General features: G+C 46.4%; 2 protein-coding genes across 5 annotated transcripts in view; both read left to right on the forward strand.

Moving 5' to 3' along the window:
* Positions 1–548: 548 nt before the first annotated feature.
* On the forward strand, positions 549–15,263 carry Patl2 (PAT1 homolog 2). Of its 3 annotated transcripts, none has more exons than XM_048332287.1 (15): positions 549–820; positions 5,515–5,605; positions 6,126–6,316; positions 7,096–7,205; positions 7,648–7,725; positions 7,945–8,086; positions 9,705–9,825; positions 9,923–10,020; positions 10,202–10,255; positions 10,350–10,483; positions 10,613–10,772; positions 11,207–11,347; positions 12,870–12,964; positions 14,355–14,504; positions 14,935–15,263. In XM_048332287.1, the coding sequence occupies exons 2-15, from the start codon at positions 5,590–5,592 to the stop codon at positions 14,951–14,953; spliced, it is 1,509 nt and encodes a 502-aa protein (XP_048188244.1). In that variant the 5' UTR covers positions 549–820; positions 5,515–5,589; the 3' UTR covers positions 14,954–15,263. The 3 variants fall into 3 exon arrangements, with proteins under 3 accessions (XP_048188244.1, XP_048188245.1, XP_048188246.1); XM_048332288.1 differs by lacking the exon at positions 549–820 and adding an exon at positions 1,662–1,782; XM_048332289.1 differs by lacking the exons at positions 549–820; positions 5,515–5,605; positions 6,126–6,316 and having other exon boundaries at positions 7,191–7,205; positions 7,857–8,086.
* Positions 15,264–16,325: 1,062 nt separating this feature from the next.
* The window catches only part of Spg11 (SPG11 vesicle trafficking associated, spatacsin), a 55,455-nt gene continuing 55,131 nt past the window's right edge, over positions 16,326–16,649 (forward strand). For both annotated transcript variants that reach the window (XR_007208783.1, XM_048332286.1), the window contains exon 1: positions 16,326–16,603. Coding sequence is in view for 1 of the 2 variants with exons in the window: in XM_048332286.1 (XP_048188243.1) it covers positions 16,326–16,603 (278 nt within the window). In the remaining variant the exon portion in view is untranslated. The remainder of the gene's footprint in view (positions 16,604–16,649) is intronic.

Here is a 16,649-nt window from a genome sequence, read left to right on the forward strand (position 1 = left end):
TTTTACTGAGTGGGACAGTAAAGAGAGGAATTGTACTGTAGAAACAGGGAGGGGCTTGAGTTCTTGGAAATCCCCACAGTTTGCAAGGAGTTTCTGCTGGACTTCCCCCAAGGAAGACAGCAAACAACTTGCTGCGTTTTACATAGTGTTGAACTTTTAATAATCTCTATTGTGGAGGCCATTTCTAAGCTAGGGAAAGTAGAATATTTTCCACAGGTCTTGTGGAATAAAATAATAAACAGAGAGGCTCCTCTCACCATACCTAAGATAGTGTTATAATGTATAATGTATAGTTTTTGTTTGTTTTCCAATTCTGGGACCTGAACTCAAGGTCTGTCCCTGAGCCTCTTTTTGCTCAAGGTTAGCATTCTACCACTTTGAGCCACTGCACCACTTCCAGCTTTTTCTGAGTAGTTTATTGGAGATAAGAGTTTGGGCTAGCTTTGAACCATAGTCCTCAGATCTCAGCCTTCTGAGTAGCTAAGATTACAGGTATGAACCACCAGTGCCTGGCAAGTGCTGTAATTCTCTCTCTTTTTTTTTTTAATTGTAAAAGTGATGTACAGAGGGGTTACAGTTACATAAGTCAGGTATGAGTACATTTCTTTTTGAACATTGTCATCCCCTATCTCGTTTTTCCCTCTCAACCCCCACAAACTATTAATACCTAATGTTGCTGAGCTAGTTTTTCTTTTTTTCTTCCTTTTGTCCAAGACTGGGATTTGAACTTGGTATCTGACACTCCCCACTCTCTTACATACAAAGCTTTCCATAGTGTCTTTCCTAGAACCTGTGAATTTGTTACTTTTCATGGCATAAGGTATACTAAAGCTAAGGACTTTGAGGTGAGATTATCAGAGATCATTTACATAAATTCAATGAAATTACATACATCCTCTGAAGAGAGAAATTTGGACTAGGGGTCTCTCTCTCTCTCTCTCTCTCTCTCTCTCTCTCTCATCCAAGCAAGGACTCAAACTTGCTACCTGATGTTTTTGCTCACTGGATGGCACTCGACCTACTGAACCATGCCTCCAACCCCATCAAATGGTATTCCCTAATGTGCAAATGGTCCTGAGTTCAATCCTCAGTAGTAGAAAAAAAAAAAAAGAAGAAGACAGAGAACTTTTCATGACTGTGGTTCTAGCAGAGTAGTCAAAGAGATACAATATTCTGACTGTGAAGATGGAGGAAGAGGCCATGAATCAAGAAAGGAAGGCAGCCTCTAGAAGCTGGCAAGGTCAAGGATATAGTCCCTAGATCTTCCAGGAGGGAATGCTACCCTTCCCAACACCTTGCTTTTAGCTCCTTGAGACTTGTATTGGACTGCCACAGAGATATATGACAGGTTGTATTGCTTTAAGCCATGGAAATCCATTGCAGCAGCAGTAGAAAACCAGTTCATCCCTTTTTCCAGAAAAACACACATTTGGACTTGGTTACCAAGAATCTACTTCATTGTAAATATTTGCCTTTCCAAAGTCTAGTTCATCTTTTGGTTAGCCAGGCTCTGGCCTCATAGGGTACTTAGGGTACACTCCACTCGGGAGTAGTGTATCATGGGCTACATTAAGAAGAAGGACATTGGAATTGTGCTGAAGCTTGGCTTGCTCAGGAGCCGCGTCCTCCACTCCTACCCCGACCTTCTCTGATCTGGGTCAGCTCAGCACACTATGTGAGACTCACAGGCCTCAGACCTGCTGGCGCCCCATGTTTGGGCTATTTCACGGGTACCACAATCCAAAGAACTAGACCACTCCTGCCTTACCGGTGGTTGACAAGGTATGAGAGTAACGTGCACAAAGGTGTCCCCCAAAGCTTTTGCCTTTGTTCTTCTTAGCCTTGACTAAATGCTTTTAGTCTGTCTATATAGTCTCCGTGTTCAAAATAATCATTTAATTACTCAATAGTTATTTACTGCATGCTGCTATCTGATAGACACTGGGGAAATCTCTCCTCCAAAATGCTCATAGACTATAATGTATGGACCCATAAATAGATCATGATCCCAGGACAACAACTATCTGTACTTGGAGACATTAAGGAGGAGCCTACAGAGGACCTTGGTATCGAGGAAATAATGTGAACTTTAGATTGTAATTCAGTGCCAACACACCTGATAGGCAGGGGGAAGTGTTTGGACAATCCCCCCCCCCCGCCGCCCCCCTGAACTTCACAAGGGGATCACAATTTAGCATCTGTAATCCTAGCTACTCAGGGTTCAAAGGAGGCAAGAAGTTTAAGTTCCAGGCCAACCCCTAGCAAAGTCTGGTGAGACCCTGGCCAAAAAGAAAAAAAAAAGAAAAAAAAGGCTAGGGGTATGATTCAGTTGATAGAATTTTTTTTTTGAGGGTTTGAAAGTCATTTATTTATTTCTTAAGCTTTAAATAGATTTCATTCTCTATTTCTTTTTTTTAACATTTACTTATTTATTTTTAATTTATTTATTAATTGAACACAAGTTTTTTTGACAAAGTGTTGTGCAAAAAGGGTACAGTTACATATTAGGGCAGTGTGTACATTTCTTGTGATATCTTTTTTTTTGGCCAGTCCTAGGCCGTGAACTCAGGGCCTGAGCACTGTCCCTGGCTTCTTTTTTGCTCAAGGCTAGCACTCTGCCACTTGAGCCACAGCGCCACTTCTGGCCATTTTCTGTATATGTGGTGCTGAGGAATCGAACCCAGGGCTTCATGTATATGAGGCAAGCACTCTTGCCACTAGGCCATATTCCCAGCCCCTTCTTGTGATATCTTACACCCTGTTTTTCTTTCCCTTTTCTAGGTCAGGTAGACATATATACAATACACAATGTATCAAGAACATATACAGTAGCCACATGGCCAAGCCCAAGAAAATTCGCCTAGGGCTTTAAATGTAATGTCGATATTAGACAATATGTCGACAGTAGTCTTATATGAACGTACATACATAGCTTTTGAGCTATTGTATTCCCCTGAGAGGTCAATTTTTGACCTTTATATGTTGAGTAGTTGTTTGGTTTTAGTTACATACTGTTGGGTCACTGCCCTAATCCTGTGGGAAATACCATTTGACAAGCAGTTTTTGGTTTCACAGACCTGGTCGCTACTGTCTCTCCGTCTCCCTTTCTTAACAGTCATATATCAGGGAGATCATGCCCCTTTGTTTTCTGTGTTCTAGGCTTGTCTCGCTCAACATTATTTGTTCGAGTTCTGACCATTTCCCTGCGAATAACAATATTTCACCATTCCTAATCGCTATGTAGTATTCCATTGTGTATAAGTACCATATTTTTTGGATCCATTCATCTGTGGAGGGGCATCTGGGTTGTTACCATATTTTGGCTATTGTGAATTGTGCCGCGATAAACATGGAAGTACAAATGTCTTTTTGATATCTTGGGACCTGCTGTTCAGGATAGATGCCTAGGAGTGGTATGGCTGGGTCATAGGGTAGGTCTATATTGAGCTTTTTGAGAAACCTCCATACTGTTCTCCAAAGTGGTTGTACTAATTTGCACTCCCACCAATAATGGAGAAGGGTTCCTTTTTCCCCGCACCCCCTCCAGCATTTGTTGTTGCCTGAGTTCAGAGTATATGATAGCATGTTTTTGAGGCCTTGGGTTCAGTCCTAACAATAAGGCTCTAACAGATGACCCGGTATGGTGATTATGCCTGCAATTCCAGCTACTCAGTGGGCACTGGTAGAAGAATCATGGTCTAAGGCCAAACTTAGGGAAAAATTCAAGATTTTTTTCTGGAAAAACAAGGCAAAAGCAAGTGTTGGAAGCATGCTTCAAATAGCAGAGTACTTAACTAACAAGCCCCTGGACCTAAGTTAAAACTCTAGTAATTACCTACTTCCCCATCTCCCCCAAAAAAGGAGGGCCGGCCTTCCTCCCTTCCTTCCCTTTCTCTCTTTCTTTTAAAAAAATTATTTAAGTAATTGTACAAAAGAGGTGCTCTTTCTTCCTTTAGGTCGAATTCTCAGTCTTACCTCTACCTCCCAACAGCTGGGATTACATGAATTACACCTGGTTCTAATTTACATTTCTGATATGGAGGAATTAACAGTTTTTATTTCACTCAAAAACTCTACAGAGTCCCATGAGTTTCAGTTGAACACAGGATGTGGGCACAGAACCCAGGATCACTAAGAGGTTAGAAGAGGCTCAGATAGGTCTACTAGCAGTCGACTTGGTTTTGGCACACTTGTTTTTGTTGTTGCCATTAATTTTTTTTTCTGAGCTTTGGAACCAGCCTTCTACTGAAGCAGCTCAGAAGATAAAAGTTTGTGTTATTGGATACAAGTGTTCTTACTTTCAAGCTCTGGCTTCTGTATTCACAGAGGCCCTTTCTCAAGAGTGAGTGCAGTAACAGATGTAAACTAACCCAGGGCTGGGAATGTGGCTAAGTGGTAGAGTGCTTGCCTAGTATGCATGAAGGAAGCCCTGGGTTTGGTTCTTCAATATCCCATAAACAAATAGCTGGAAGTGGCACTGTAGCTCAAGTGGTAGAGAAAGTGCCTAGGCCCTCAGTTCAAGCCCCAGGACTGGCAAAACAAACAAAACCCCTAATCCAACCCACTGAAGTTCAAGCATCATCAGGTGTGCTTGGTGGAACCTCAAGTGTGCTACTGCCTGAAGCTCTAGCAACAAATCCTCCTTAGAATGCACCCAGGCCTGGCTGGGGATATGGCCTCCTAGTGGCAAGAGTGCTTGCCCGTATACATGAGGCCCTGGGTTCAATTCCCCAGCACCACATATATAGAAAATGGCCAGAAGTGGCGCTGTGGCTCAAGTGGCAGAGTGCTAGCCTTGAGCAAAAAGAAGCCAGGGACAGTGCTCAGTCCCTGAGTCCAAGGCCCAGGACTGGCCAAAAAAAAAAAAAAAAAAAATGCACCCAGGCCTTTTCTATCCAACGTTATTGGAGCAAAACCTGTGCATTAAGTAGGAGTAATTCCACAAAGTTCCTATAATGGTATGAACACAGAAATCCTGCTCCCAAAATGTTAGTCCCAGTGAACTGTACTGACAGACTTGGACGTTTGAAAGTGCAGCTTACTTTTTTTCTTGCCTATTTCTTTATTAGAGTTCTCATATTCCCACCAAATCCCAGGAGTAGGAGATGCTGGCCCTTTAATGGGTGAGAGGGAGGGCAGGCGGGGGGGGGGGGGGGCGGGGAGGAGCTGGCCCTTTAAAGCCAAGAGCAGCAAGCAGGGTCTTGGCCAAGGCTGCCATGGCTAACCTCAGAGGAAAGGAGAGCCACAGTCAAGCGGTGGGTGTCATTGGTGACATTCTTGTGGGAGGGCGCTTCTCCTTCCCACTCCGAGTCCTGTCCCTGATTTCTGTCCCTTTGCAGAGCGGCTCCTTCTCGCTGGGCTGGTGAGATGGGAGGTGGGGGCTTAGGGCATTCTGAGAGTGCAGGGCTTCGCTTCTCTGGGCCTTGAGTCGGTACTGTGACCACCTTACTGGGAGGCCGTGCTGCCCTTCCTAACGGAGGAGGGAGATGTCTCTGGGTTTCTTCCCTGTCCCAGGTTTACCTTCCAGAGGCTGACCATGCTCTGCCAGCGGAGGGCACAGCCAAGGAGGGAGACTGCCAGCCTGCCAAGATGAAACGCCTCGAAGGTATCCCCGCGCGCAGGCTACTGCATCTACGGGACAGTGCAGGGGAGCAGAGACTGCTGGCTGCGTCAGCATAGGCGTTTGGGCACCTTGCCAAGAGTGGCTCTAAACGCATCCACTTGCTAGCTAGTGACCCTTTTCCGAGCTTTATTTTCCTTGCCCACTTTTGTGGAATTGTCAGGAACAGCCTTAATAGCTTCACTCGACGAACATCAGCATGCCAAGTATCTAGCACACGGGTCGAATACAGTGAGTGAGGGCAGCTGGCGCGTCTTCAGTTAAAGAGGCAATGGAAGGAGCTGTTGGGTGGGGGACAACAGGTGGAGAGAGAAGCTTGTGGTATTCATTGAGGCCACTGAAGAGGGAATGTGGGTGTTTGCAGCTGTGGGGTTCTGTTTGCTTTAGTGGTTGGGAGAACCCATGGAACGGAGGTTTGGTTTAAAGGTAGTTCTAGAGATGGCTGATGAACAGAAGTGCTACTGAAGTACAGCCCCTAGACAAGAGTCCCCATCTGCTTCTACAGGCCCACACATGCGCCGCGGGCCAGGTAAGTTCTGTGGCTCCTGGGCTCCTGAGGAAGAACTGGAATCTGCGAACCCATTAGAAGAGAAGGAAGAGGACGACCGCTCAGATCCGGATCTTGTCCCATTTCCAGAGCTGGAGGAGAGTGATGTTGGGGATCCAGCTGTACTTGTTGCCATCCCCAATACCCAGGTACTGTGGCAGGAGGGGAGAAGATCGTGGAACTGTCTAGAACTTCTCCCCTCACCTCCAGCCCTTTCTAAGATAGGTTACATATGATTAACAAGTTCTACTTCAGTTCCCCACCTCCGCTTGGGGCTGGAAGGATCACCTGCCTCACTTAACTATAGAATAGGAACATGGCTCTGCACGGGAAGAATCCAAACACTGGGTAGAACTAGAATGTAATGATAATTCTGAGAGCTTCCAGTGTCTCCGAGGAAGCAGTTGAGCCCAGTCCTATTGGCTGAAGATATAGCCTGAGAGAAGACTGTTGGTACAGAGAAAAAAATGAAAGGTGTTAAAACCCACAGGCCAGGCTGGGAATGTGGCTTAGGGGTACAGTGCTTGCCTAGCATGTGTGAAGCCCTGGGTTCGATTCCTCAGTACCACATACACGGAAAAAGCTAGAAGTGGCGCTGGGGCTCAAGTGGTAGAGTGCTAGCCTTGAGCAAAAGAAGCTCAGGGACAGTGCCCGGGTCCTGAGCTCAAGCCCCAGGACTGGCAAAAAAATAAAAATAAAAAACCCCACAAGCCCTCCAATTGTCATGGATTGAAGAGATGCTGCTTAGGAGGTGACAAGCTCTTGAAACAAGGGGAGGAGCCCCAACTGGGTGGCCTGACAATTGGCTACTGGTACAGCAGTGCAGCAGAATGTTAGGGGAAAGGCAAGTGGGAATTGAGAGGCAGGCAAGGACACCTCTTAGTTCCTCTCTCTGCCTCTGGATGATCTGGCACTGGTTCTTTTCCAGCCTGCACTTTCTAGTGCCAGCTCTCCAGCCCGGCACTTTGGACTCCGACAGCCTTCTCCCGACCCGTCTCTCTACTGTAGCCCACTGACCACATGGCCTTCGAGGCTCAGGTACTCGAGCAAGGACTGCAGTGGCAGAATGAGCTGAGTTTGTCCTAAAGGTCTCGGGAGGTGGTAGCCAAGGAGGGTAGAGGCCACAGAAAAATACCTACAGAAACCTGAAACATGGGCTAATCTTTCTCACACGAGGGAATGGAACCCCAATTAGACTAACAAACACCTGTGCGGTCAGCTCACAGGAACATGACTGAGACTGGGACTCTGAGCCTGCTTGTTAGTCACTCTTAAGTTTTCCTGCTGTACAGCGATTTTCTGTAGTCAAATTGTAGGAAACCATATTTTGGGGGGTGGGTGGTGATGTTTACTATTGGCTGATTGGGGGAGGCACCTAATGGAAGCTCCCCTTGGGTCCCCAACTGAGCTTAGAGCTAAATGAATGGAAAGTTTGGGAGGAACCTAGAGCTTCCTGCCACCCAGTTTGTTCCCTTTCAAGCCTTCCCAGTCATCTGACTCAGCTCCACCCTCAGCACAAACGGATCTTGCAGCTGCAGCAGCAAACCCAAACAACAAGGTAAAAAGCCCTTGCCATGAGCTTAGAGGAGCCTGTCTGCATGCTTGTGGCCACGTCTCCCCCCAAAGTCCGTGCACAATTCGAACGCTCAAACCATTGCCCTCCAGGACACCCTTTCTCATCCTTCCCAGAACATTCCACTTCCTGTTCACCACTCCTTGGGACGTTCACTGTAGCAGGGGTAGGTGGGCCTAAAGGGATCTTCCTATTGACTTGAAGTCCCCCAGTCAAGAAGCCTTGGTCTCCGCAGCCAGACACTTTTGCTAGCCTCATGACCCGCAAGGAGAAGGACTGGGTGATCAAAGTTGAGATGGTTCAGCTGCAGAGTGAGAACCCCCACTTGGATGATTATTACTACCAGGTGAGCCTCGAGGTCACAACTTTGCATCCAAATGAGTCAGGTAGGAGGCCTCAGGTCTTTATACTCAACCTCTCAGGAGTTCATTAAGGCTGTCCCTGAGCCTTTCCTTTTTTTTTTTTTTTGGTCAGTTGTAGGGCTTGAACTCCAGGCCTAAGTGCTGTTCCTGAGCTCTTTTTGTTCAAGGCTAGCGCTCTACCACTTTGAGCCACAGCGCCACTCCTGGCTTTCTGGTGGTTAATTGGAGATGAGAATCTTGTGGACTTTCCTGCTGAGCTGGCTTTGAACCAGAATCCTCAGATCTCAGCCTCTTAAGTAGTTAGGATTACAGGCGTGAGCCACCAACACCTGGCTGTCCCTGAGCTTTTTTGCTCAAGGCTGGGACTCTACCACTTGAGCCCACTGCTCTACTTCTGGCTTTTTGGATGACTAACTGGAGATAAGTATTTTATGGACTTTTCCTTCCCCAGGGTGGCTTCAAACCACAGCCTTCAGATCTCAATCTCCTGAGTATCTAGGATTACAGATGTGAGCCACTGGTACCTACCTGGCCGGAGTTATATTCCTGAAGTTCACATCTCAAGCTCCTACATTTCACCCAAATGGGATTATTTACAATTTCCTAGAGATTTTTATGAGCCTTAGAAATGTCCTATACATATTCACCTTTTTTTTTTAGATCTAAAAACATAGGGATCTTATACTCAATTTATCAAATTGAACAAATGTTGGAAGATATTTTCTCTTTTCTCCCTACTTCTGTCTCTCCTTTATTTGGGGAGAAAAATCCCTGTGACGTTTGTCCACCTTTTTTCCGTTTTGACGAGACTGTCTAGGCTGTTTCTGAAATCCATTACCCTATTCCCATGTACACCTTCTTCTGAGTTTTAAAACTTGCCTCTTTTTCTGCTAGGATTACTGAGATGTGAGAGGTACCAAGAAAATCCATAAACACATAAAACGTATCCAAATGCCTGTGGACAAATGCAGTCCTCATGCTAGTTCTGAACTTAAAGCTGCCAATAATGACCTCCATATCATCTGATAACTGATTTAGCGAGGCACGGGTGGGAGCCATGTGACTCGAGGGAGGTGGGTGGACAAATCGTGTGCTGTGTATGAACCCTTGGTATGAGGAATGTAGAAAGGTCGTTCTCTACCCTCTCATCAGACCTGGTAGCTTTACCTGGCTCCTCAGGTACTTGGCATGGAATTCTTCCAAACAGGTAATAGTAGGATTTAAGCCCCTTTAGAATAATTACTAGGAGGGCTAGCGTGCCAGGATCATGTCCAAAGTGAACGCTGTAGATGAGTGAGGAGAATCCTAATTTGTTTTGTTTTTCTCTTTGACTGGTTGTAGGGCTTGAACTCGGGGCCTAGGCATTGTCCTTGAGATTTTTTTTTTCTCAAGGTTAGTGCTCTACCAATTTGAGCCACAGATCCACTTATGGTTTTCTGGTGGTTAATGGAGTCTCATGGACTTCCCTTTCCAGGCTGGCTTAGAACCATAATTCTCAGATCTCGACCTCTTGAGTAGTAGGATTACAGGTGTGAGCCACCACTGCCCGCCTGATAAGAATCAAGATGAATATTGTGTCTCCTTCTTCCTTGGACCCTTCAGGAATACTATCGAAAGCTAGAGAAGAAGCAGGCCGATGAAGAGCTACTTGGACAAAGGAACAGAATTGAGACTTTCAAGCTGGTGACACCTTATATTCAGAAGGCAGAGGCTTATGAGTCTGGTAGGACCAGGATGTAATGCTGGCTTGGGTCAAACATCTGGCTGGATGTGAGTGGAAAGAGGAAAGCAAAATGCTTCTCCTGACTCCTTTTATGCAGTGGTTCGAATCGAGGGCTCCTTGGGCCAGGTAGCTGTATCAACATGTTTTAGCCCTCGCCGAGCTATTGATGCTGTATCACATGGAACTCAAGAGCAGGTAGGAGCTTTTATCTTCCTAGACCTTTTTTTTTTTTTTTTGGAGTTCAGATTTTTGTAACACAGAATGTAGGAAGCAGTGCTATTAGCCTTGTGTCTAGCCTTTCTAGCTCCATGCCTAGATGGTCTGAGACCTGTGCTGCTCAGCAGAAGGCTGATGGCCAAAGCATATCTTTTCATAGGAAACCGGAGCTGCGAGCAGTCAGAGGCTTCGAGTATTATCCCGAATTGAGAAGGTAAGACATCAGTGCTGATCGAGGAGGAGCTTTTGATTTACCTTTGAGGATGGGATATTTCCCAAAACTAATGTTTTTCTGCCCTTTTTCCTAGATGTTCCTTCAGTTACTAGAGATGGAGGAAGAGCAGAAGGATGGGCTTCTACAGCCCTGCTTTTCTGGGCAGAAGAGCAACCAGGTTGAGAAGCTCTTTCAGGCCTTAAACATTCAGGAGCAGGACAACATGGAGTGAGTGTGGGAAGGGTCCACCTTTGCCCAAGGAGGGAAGGACTGGCCTTGCTGTTACCCACTTTTCCTTCCTGCCATGTGACCTTTTGATGTAGAGCTCTGAAAACTGTTTTCTCTTCTTCCCTGCAGGGAGGCAACAGATAGCTTCCTGCAGGTGCTCTCTGTGAAGAAGGGGAAAACCTTGGTGGCCAGGCTGCTCCCCTTTCTTCCCCATGACCGAGCTGTTAGCCTTCTTCTGGCTATTATACGCCATCTGCCCATCCTTGTTCAGAGAGACATGGCAGACCAGGTATTGTGCATTGAGAGGACAAGACGATGGTTTCCTACATAGGTTAGGGGTCTGCCCCGCCTTCTTCCTCCTAAAGATGTCAGCAGGGTGCTCAGCAGTGAACGCACGTTCCCCCTCTCAAGTGGGGACATCATATTATAGGAGCAGTGCATTGTCTTCAGATGCAACGAATGAATATAAAACAGGCATAAGATTGCACAAGTGTGAGCCATGAGATTTGAGAGAAGATAGGCGTAAGTGTTGACACCCATATGTACTTCATTTAGGGAAGACGTTGTAAAACAGGTGGGTGTTTCAGGGCTCAATGTTAAGGATGGATGAGTGGTGTAGGGTTCCTTACCAGGAGAGTACTTAACGCAACATAAGGGATTAAAGGCAAGGTTGGAGGAAAGGCTAGGAAGGTTTGGGAAAGGTACTTATTGATCTTCTTGCAGGCCCTACACATGTTATTCAAACCTCTGGGCAAATGTATTAGAAACTTGACCTTCCATGAGCTTCTCCAAGGACTTCAGGGGCTAATGTTGCTGCCAGTTGGCTCCTCAGAGCGTCGGATTGCTGTGGTACTTCAGAACCAGGTAACATACCTGGGAGACTTTCTCCTCCCATAGATGGCTTTCTAAATGGTACCACTGGAAAGGAATAAATGAGGCAGTGTTCTCTACACAACTCCTACCTTCAGCAATGCTTCCCAGCTTTTAGTGAGCATACAAAAGAACTTAATAGACAACAGACAATAGAAAGGCACATCTTACACAACTGTTTTTCTTTTTTAAAAAAGGAGGAAAGCCTTTTTGCACAACACCTTGTCAAAATTTTTAATTTTTAAAAAAGAGGAAAGATTTAGTTCACGTTTTTCAAGATCAGACTGTTTCTATGCCCATGGTGAGGCAGAATCACAGTAGAAGGGTGTGATGATATAGAGTGGTTCACCTAACAGTAGCCAGGAAACAAAGTACACATCTGCATTTCTACCAGGTTCCTTGATGCTGCCACCTCTATAGCAGTCATCTCCAAGCTTTTATAGAGACCTCTTTTAGTAAGAAAATTGGAACCATAACTTACATGTGTTTTCAAACTGCATACGTCTAAGTGTCATAATATATTTGATACCTAATAAATGCAAAATACAAAGGGTCTTCGTGGTGGTGGGTATTAAGCCAAGGGCCTTGTGCATGCTAAGCATTTCTTCTACCACCAAGTTGTACTCTTCCAGCCCAAGTTGTTTTAAAGGATGAGATTCTAGATAAGTTCTGAAAGTATCTTCCAGTATTGTAGTGGATTTTCTGCATACTCCACTCTAAAGATGTTAGCTTACCCTTGCACTTTTTTTTTTTTTTTTTTTTGCCAGTCCTGGGGCTTGGACTCAGGGCCTGAGCACTGTTCCTGGCTTCTTCTTGCTCAAGGCTAGCACTCTGCCACTGAGCCACTTCTGGCCATTTTCTGTACATGTGGTGTTGGGGAATCGAACCCAGGGCCTCATGTATACGAGGCAAGCACTCTTGCCACTAGGCCATATCCCCAGCCCCACACTTGCACTTCTTCAGGCAATGTCATCCAGACTACTTCAATGAGTTCCCTGAGCCATTCCTGATCTACAGACTGATTTCTTGGGGGTAGAGTCAGAAGTATACATTTAGTCAGCTCTCAAAGAAAGCTTCTAAAAGTTGAAAGCAGTGCTTCCTTTGGAAAGGCCAGAGTTCTTTGTCCAGCCAGTGTAAATCTTTGACAGTACTGTACTCCTCAGTATTAGTCTCTATTGATAAATGTGAACCTGTGGTTTAGCTGGAAAGCTAATAGAGCTTTTCTTTTTTGTTGGTTGTGGGCTTGGGCACTGTCCTGAGCCTCTTTGTGCTCAAGGCTACTTCTCTACGACTTGGGCCACAGCACCACTTTTGCTTTTTTGAGTGGCTAATTGGAGATAAGAATCTCACAGTGACTTTTCTGCCTGGGCTGGCTTCGAACCAGGATCCTCAGATCTCAGCCTCCTGAGTAGCTAAGATACAGGCATGAGCTACCAGTGTCCACATGCCTTTTTTTTTAAAAGTACTAAACGGCCTATAGTAAACTCGCTTTGTCCTGGCTTTATATTACTTACAGTTTGGAATATCTTTGCTTTATGCCTTACTGAGTCATGGAGAACACCTGCTATCCCAGGATTCTTCCCTTGAACTCAACAGTGATCACACAGCTTGGTAAGAAAAAGGCCTTCTCAATACTATCTTAGTATCCCTGGGATGTGTGGGTTGAGCTACATGATAGGTTTACTGAGTAGCATATTTAAGTGTGAGGGAAGAGAGTACAGGGATTTTATGGTTGTTTCTCCTTGAGTACTGAGTGTAGTTAGCTGTGTTGTGGTGGTACCAGGGATTGAACTGAAGGCCTTCTGAGCTATTGTTCAGCTTCATTCAGCTTCTATCACTTAACCCAGGCCTCCAAGTGCAGAGGATACATTTTTTAGGGTTTGTGGTTCTGGTTCAATTGATAGAGCCATCTGCCTCCCAAGTATGAGGCCTGCAGTTCCGATTCTGTCATTTGTAATTCAACTTTATGGTGAAGCTACTTCACTTCTCTTAGGCTATATTTTGTTTGCTTTGTTTTCTTTTTTTTTGGGGGGGGTCACTCTTGAGACTTGTATTCATGGCTTGGATGCTGTCCCTGGGCTCTTTTGCTGAAGGCTTGTACTCTACCACTTTGAGCTACAGTGCCACTTCTAATTTTCTAGTGGTTGAATGGAGAAAAAACTCTCACAAACTTTCCTGCCTGGGCTGGCTTTGAACCATGATCCTCAGATCTGAGCCTCCTGAGTAGCTAGGATTATAGGCATGAGCTACTGGCACCCAGGTTTAATTTTTTTTTTTTTTTGCCAGTCCTGGGCCTTGGACTCATGGCCTGAGCACTGTCCCTGGCTTCTCTTTGCTTAAGGCTAGCACTCTATACCACTTGAGCCACAGCGCCACTTCTAGCCATTTTCTATATATGTGGTGCTGGGGAATCGAACCCAGGGCTTCATGTATACGAGTCAAGCACTCTTGCCACTATGCCATATTCCCAGCCCCCAGGTTTAATTTTTTTTATGGTTCTGGGGTTTGAACTAAGGGCTTGATTGCTACCTCCATGCCTCTTTTGTTTGGTCTTAGTCTACATTTTCCTCTTGGTCTATATTTTCTTTTCATTTTTATTTTTGCTAGTCCTAGGGATTGAACTCAGAGCCTGGGCACTGTCCCTGAGCTTCTTTTTGTTCAAGGCTAGCACTCTACCACTTCAGCCATAGCACCACTTTGGCCTTTTCTATTTATGTAGTACTGAGGAATAGAACCCGGGGCTTCATGCATGCTAGGCAAGCACTCTACCCACTTAGCCACATTCCCAGCCCCAAGTCTGTAATTTCATTTACAGGGACAATTGCATTTTCAGTTCCAGGAAGATGTATACATAGGAAAATAAGTTTCAGTATCATTCAGTGTGTTATGACTGAATTGCTATTTGGGAATGGGGACCATGACGGTAGTAATGGAACTTTGGCTCCTCCTAATTCCCTGTATTAATATAAAGTCTCCAATGCATTTCTTCTCTGTCCTCCAGGACAGACTTGGTGGTTCTGATTGCCTGGGAGATAGCCCGAATTCCTGCAGCCTCCCTGGCAGAACCTCTAGCCTTTCCCAGCAACCTTCTTCCCCTGTTCTGTCACCATGTGGACAAACAGTTGGTTCAACAACTGGAGGCCAGGATGGAGTAAGTGATGGTGGGCACAAGGCTATAGCCCCTTGTGCAAATTTAATTTAGGTTCTGTCACTCGCCTCACTTTCCTAGGAGCATGGAGGATAATGTACTTTAGTAGGAGTTGTTCTAGACACTGGCATTAATTTGAGGAACCAGTGTAGCCAGGTTAGCATCTTGGTACCTGTTTCTTCAACTAAACCTTTTTTTTCCTCCAAGTGTCTGGTCATTGTAATGCTATTATGAAGGGCAGTAATTTAAAAAGTTGAATTTAGAAGTTGAATTCATTCAAGAAATATTTTAGAGACGATTCCAGGATCTAGTGTGAAAACATAAAGAACATCTGTTCCAGGAGCTTACTATCTGCTAGAAAGAGTCAGATAATTAACTCACAAAATTTATAAAATGGAATTGTGTTTGCAGTTAACACTTGTTTTCTTTGTAGACTTGCCTGCATCTCCTGATCTGGAATATACGAGAAGTTTAATCATTATACACCAAGCTAACTGAATTGTCTACAGGGATCCAGAGTCTGAAGACATTGCATATGTCTTGATATTGGAGGATCCTACCCAAACCATTTTCATATCATTTCCTTGAAATCTAAATGATGTGCCTAAGAACAAAGTGTGGCTGAAGGTATAATTAAAGAGGAAATTGAATGGTATTGCCAGAACTTCTTTGTAAATTAGATGTAATGAAGTCCATTGAGTCACTGTGTTGAGGATGTCCCTATTATAAGCGATGTCATATCTTAACAAAAACATAACCTGGGAAATGGTTTATTGTTGCCCTTTTACATAAAGATACTAGCCTTAGCTGAGCGCAAGAGATTTGTATATAACGACCCTCGGGATAGGAAATGTTTGGCTTCACTTTGACAAACCAGTCTATGTGCATCTATCCACACACACTGATAGTGTCTTGTTTGAATCCACTGTGCCGTGTATGAGGCAGGAGGGTAACTGGTGAGCAACAGAAAGACCCTGCTCTTCTGCAGACTGGGTGGACAAGTAAGGACATAAGATATGAAATGCATACCGCTTGGTAGTACAGGGAAACAATTGGGAGTGGAAGGGGCCTTGAGATGGAATGGTCCAGAAGGCCCATCAACAGAGGTTTGAAACCGCAATGTGTGGACTACAGAAAACAAGTGCCCTTTGAAGAAGGTCCTGCCACTAGGAGACGCTCCCCACATGCCTGCCTGCCCCAGTGGCTTTTTCTTCGAGCCCTGCTCGACCTTGGGCGCCGTTCCTGCCCTTTCCGTGCCCGAGGCTTAGTACTCACTCGAGCCAAGAAGCGCCACTTCCAGCATTTTTTGGTGGTCCATAGAGATGAGTCCCACAGACTTTCCTGTCCAGGCTGGCTTCGAACGGATGATCCTTGGCGACGGCAGCCTCCGAGTAGTTAGGATGACCCGTCTTAATTAAGACTTTGGTTCTCGCCACCCTTGCTCCAGAGCCGGTAAAGAAACGATAGTAGCCCAAAGCACAGCGGAGAGAGGCAGGGCCTGGGTTCGCCCGGGCCGCACGTGGTCCACCAGGAGCCCACGAGGGACCCAGGAGGGGAGGCGAACGTCGCTGAGCAGAGAGAAACGGCTGCCGCGCTCTGCTCCGAGGCTGCTGAGCTCGGGCTTTCGAGCATTCTCGAGTAGCTAAGCTTGAGTCGCGGCCCGGTGTGGCGCCCGGGGCGCTCCAACTTGGGGGGTGGGGATGGGAGCCATTGCGGTTCCAGAGCCGCAGGTGCGAACCGGGTGAGCGACGTCACACCGCGCATGCCCAGGACGCGGATTCGGGCCCGTCCCGCGCACGTGACCGGAAGCGCGGCGGCACCAAGATGGCTGCGAAGCCCGGGGCCGGAAGTGCTGCTGTCCGGGGCCAGAGCGGCGGCGGCGGCGGCGCTGCGGCTGCTGGCGGGGCGATGGAGCGGGTTCTGCCCGTGTTGCTGGTGCCGCTCCCTCCGGAGGCGACGGGGCAGCTGGGGTCTCGAGCCCAGCTGCACGGCGGGCAGGAAGCTCTGGGGAGCTTGACGGCTTCGGGCCGGCTCCAAGTGCTTTCCCTGGCTCCGGGCAGCCGGGGCGGGGGCCGCTGCCGTCTCCGCGGTCCCTTCCGGCAGTGAGTGCCCGGGCCGGGGGTGTGAGGCGTGGGGGTGGGGGCGTGG

This window comes from Perognathus longimembris, chromosome 23 (assembly GCF_023159225.1).
Source record: "Perognathus longimembris pacificus isolate PPM17 chromosome 23, ASM2315922v1, whole genome shotgun sequence".
Taxonomy (NCBI): domain Eukaryota; kingdom Metazoa; phylum Chordata; class Mammalia; order Rodentia; family Heteromyidae; genus Perognathus; species Perognathus longimembris.

Coding starts and splice junctions, on each gene's coding strand:
- Patl2 (XM_048332287.1), top strand. Junction 11,348..12,869: donor CTGTGGTACTTCAGAACCAG/GTAACATACCTG, acceptor TATTACTTACAG/TTTGGAATATCTTTGCTTTA. Junction 12,965..14,354: donor AACAGTGATCACACAGCTTG/GTAAGAAAAAGG, acceptor TCTGTCCTCCAG/GACAGACTTGGTGGTTCTGA.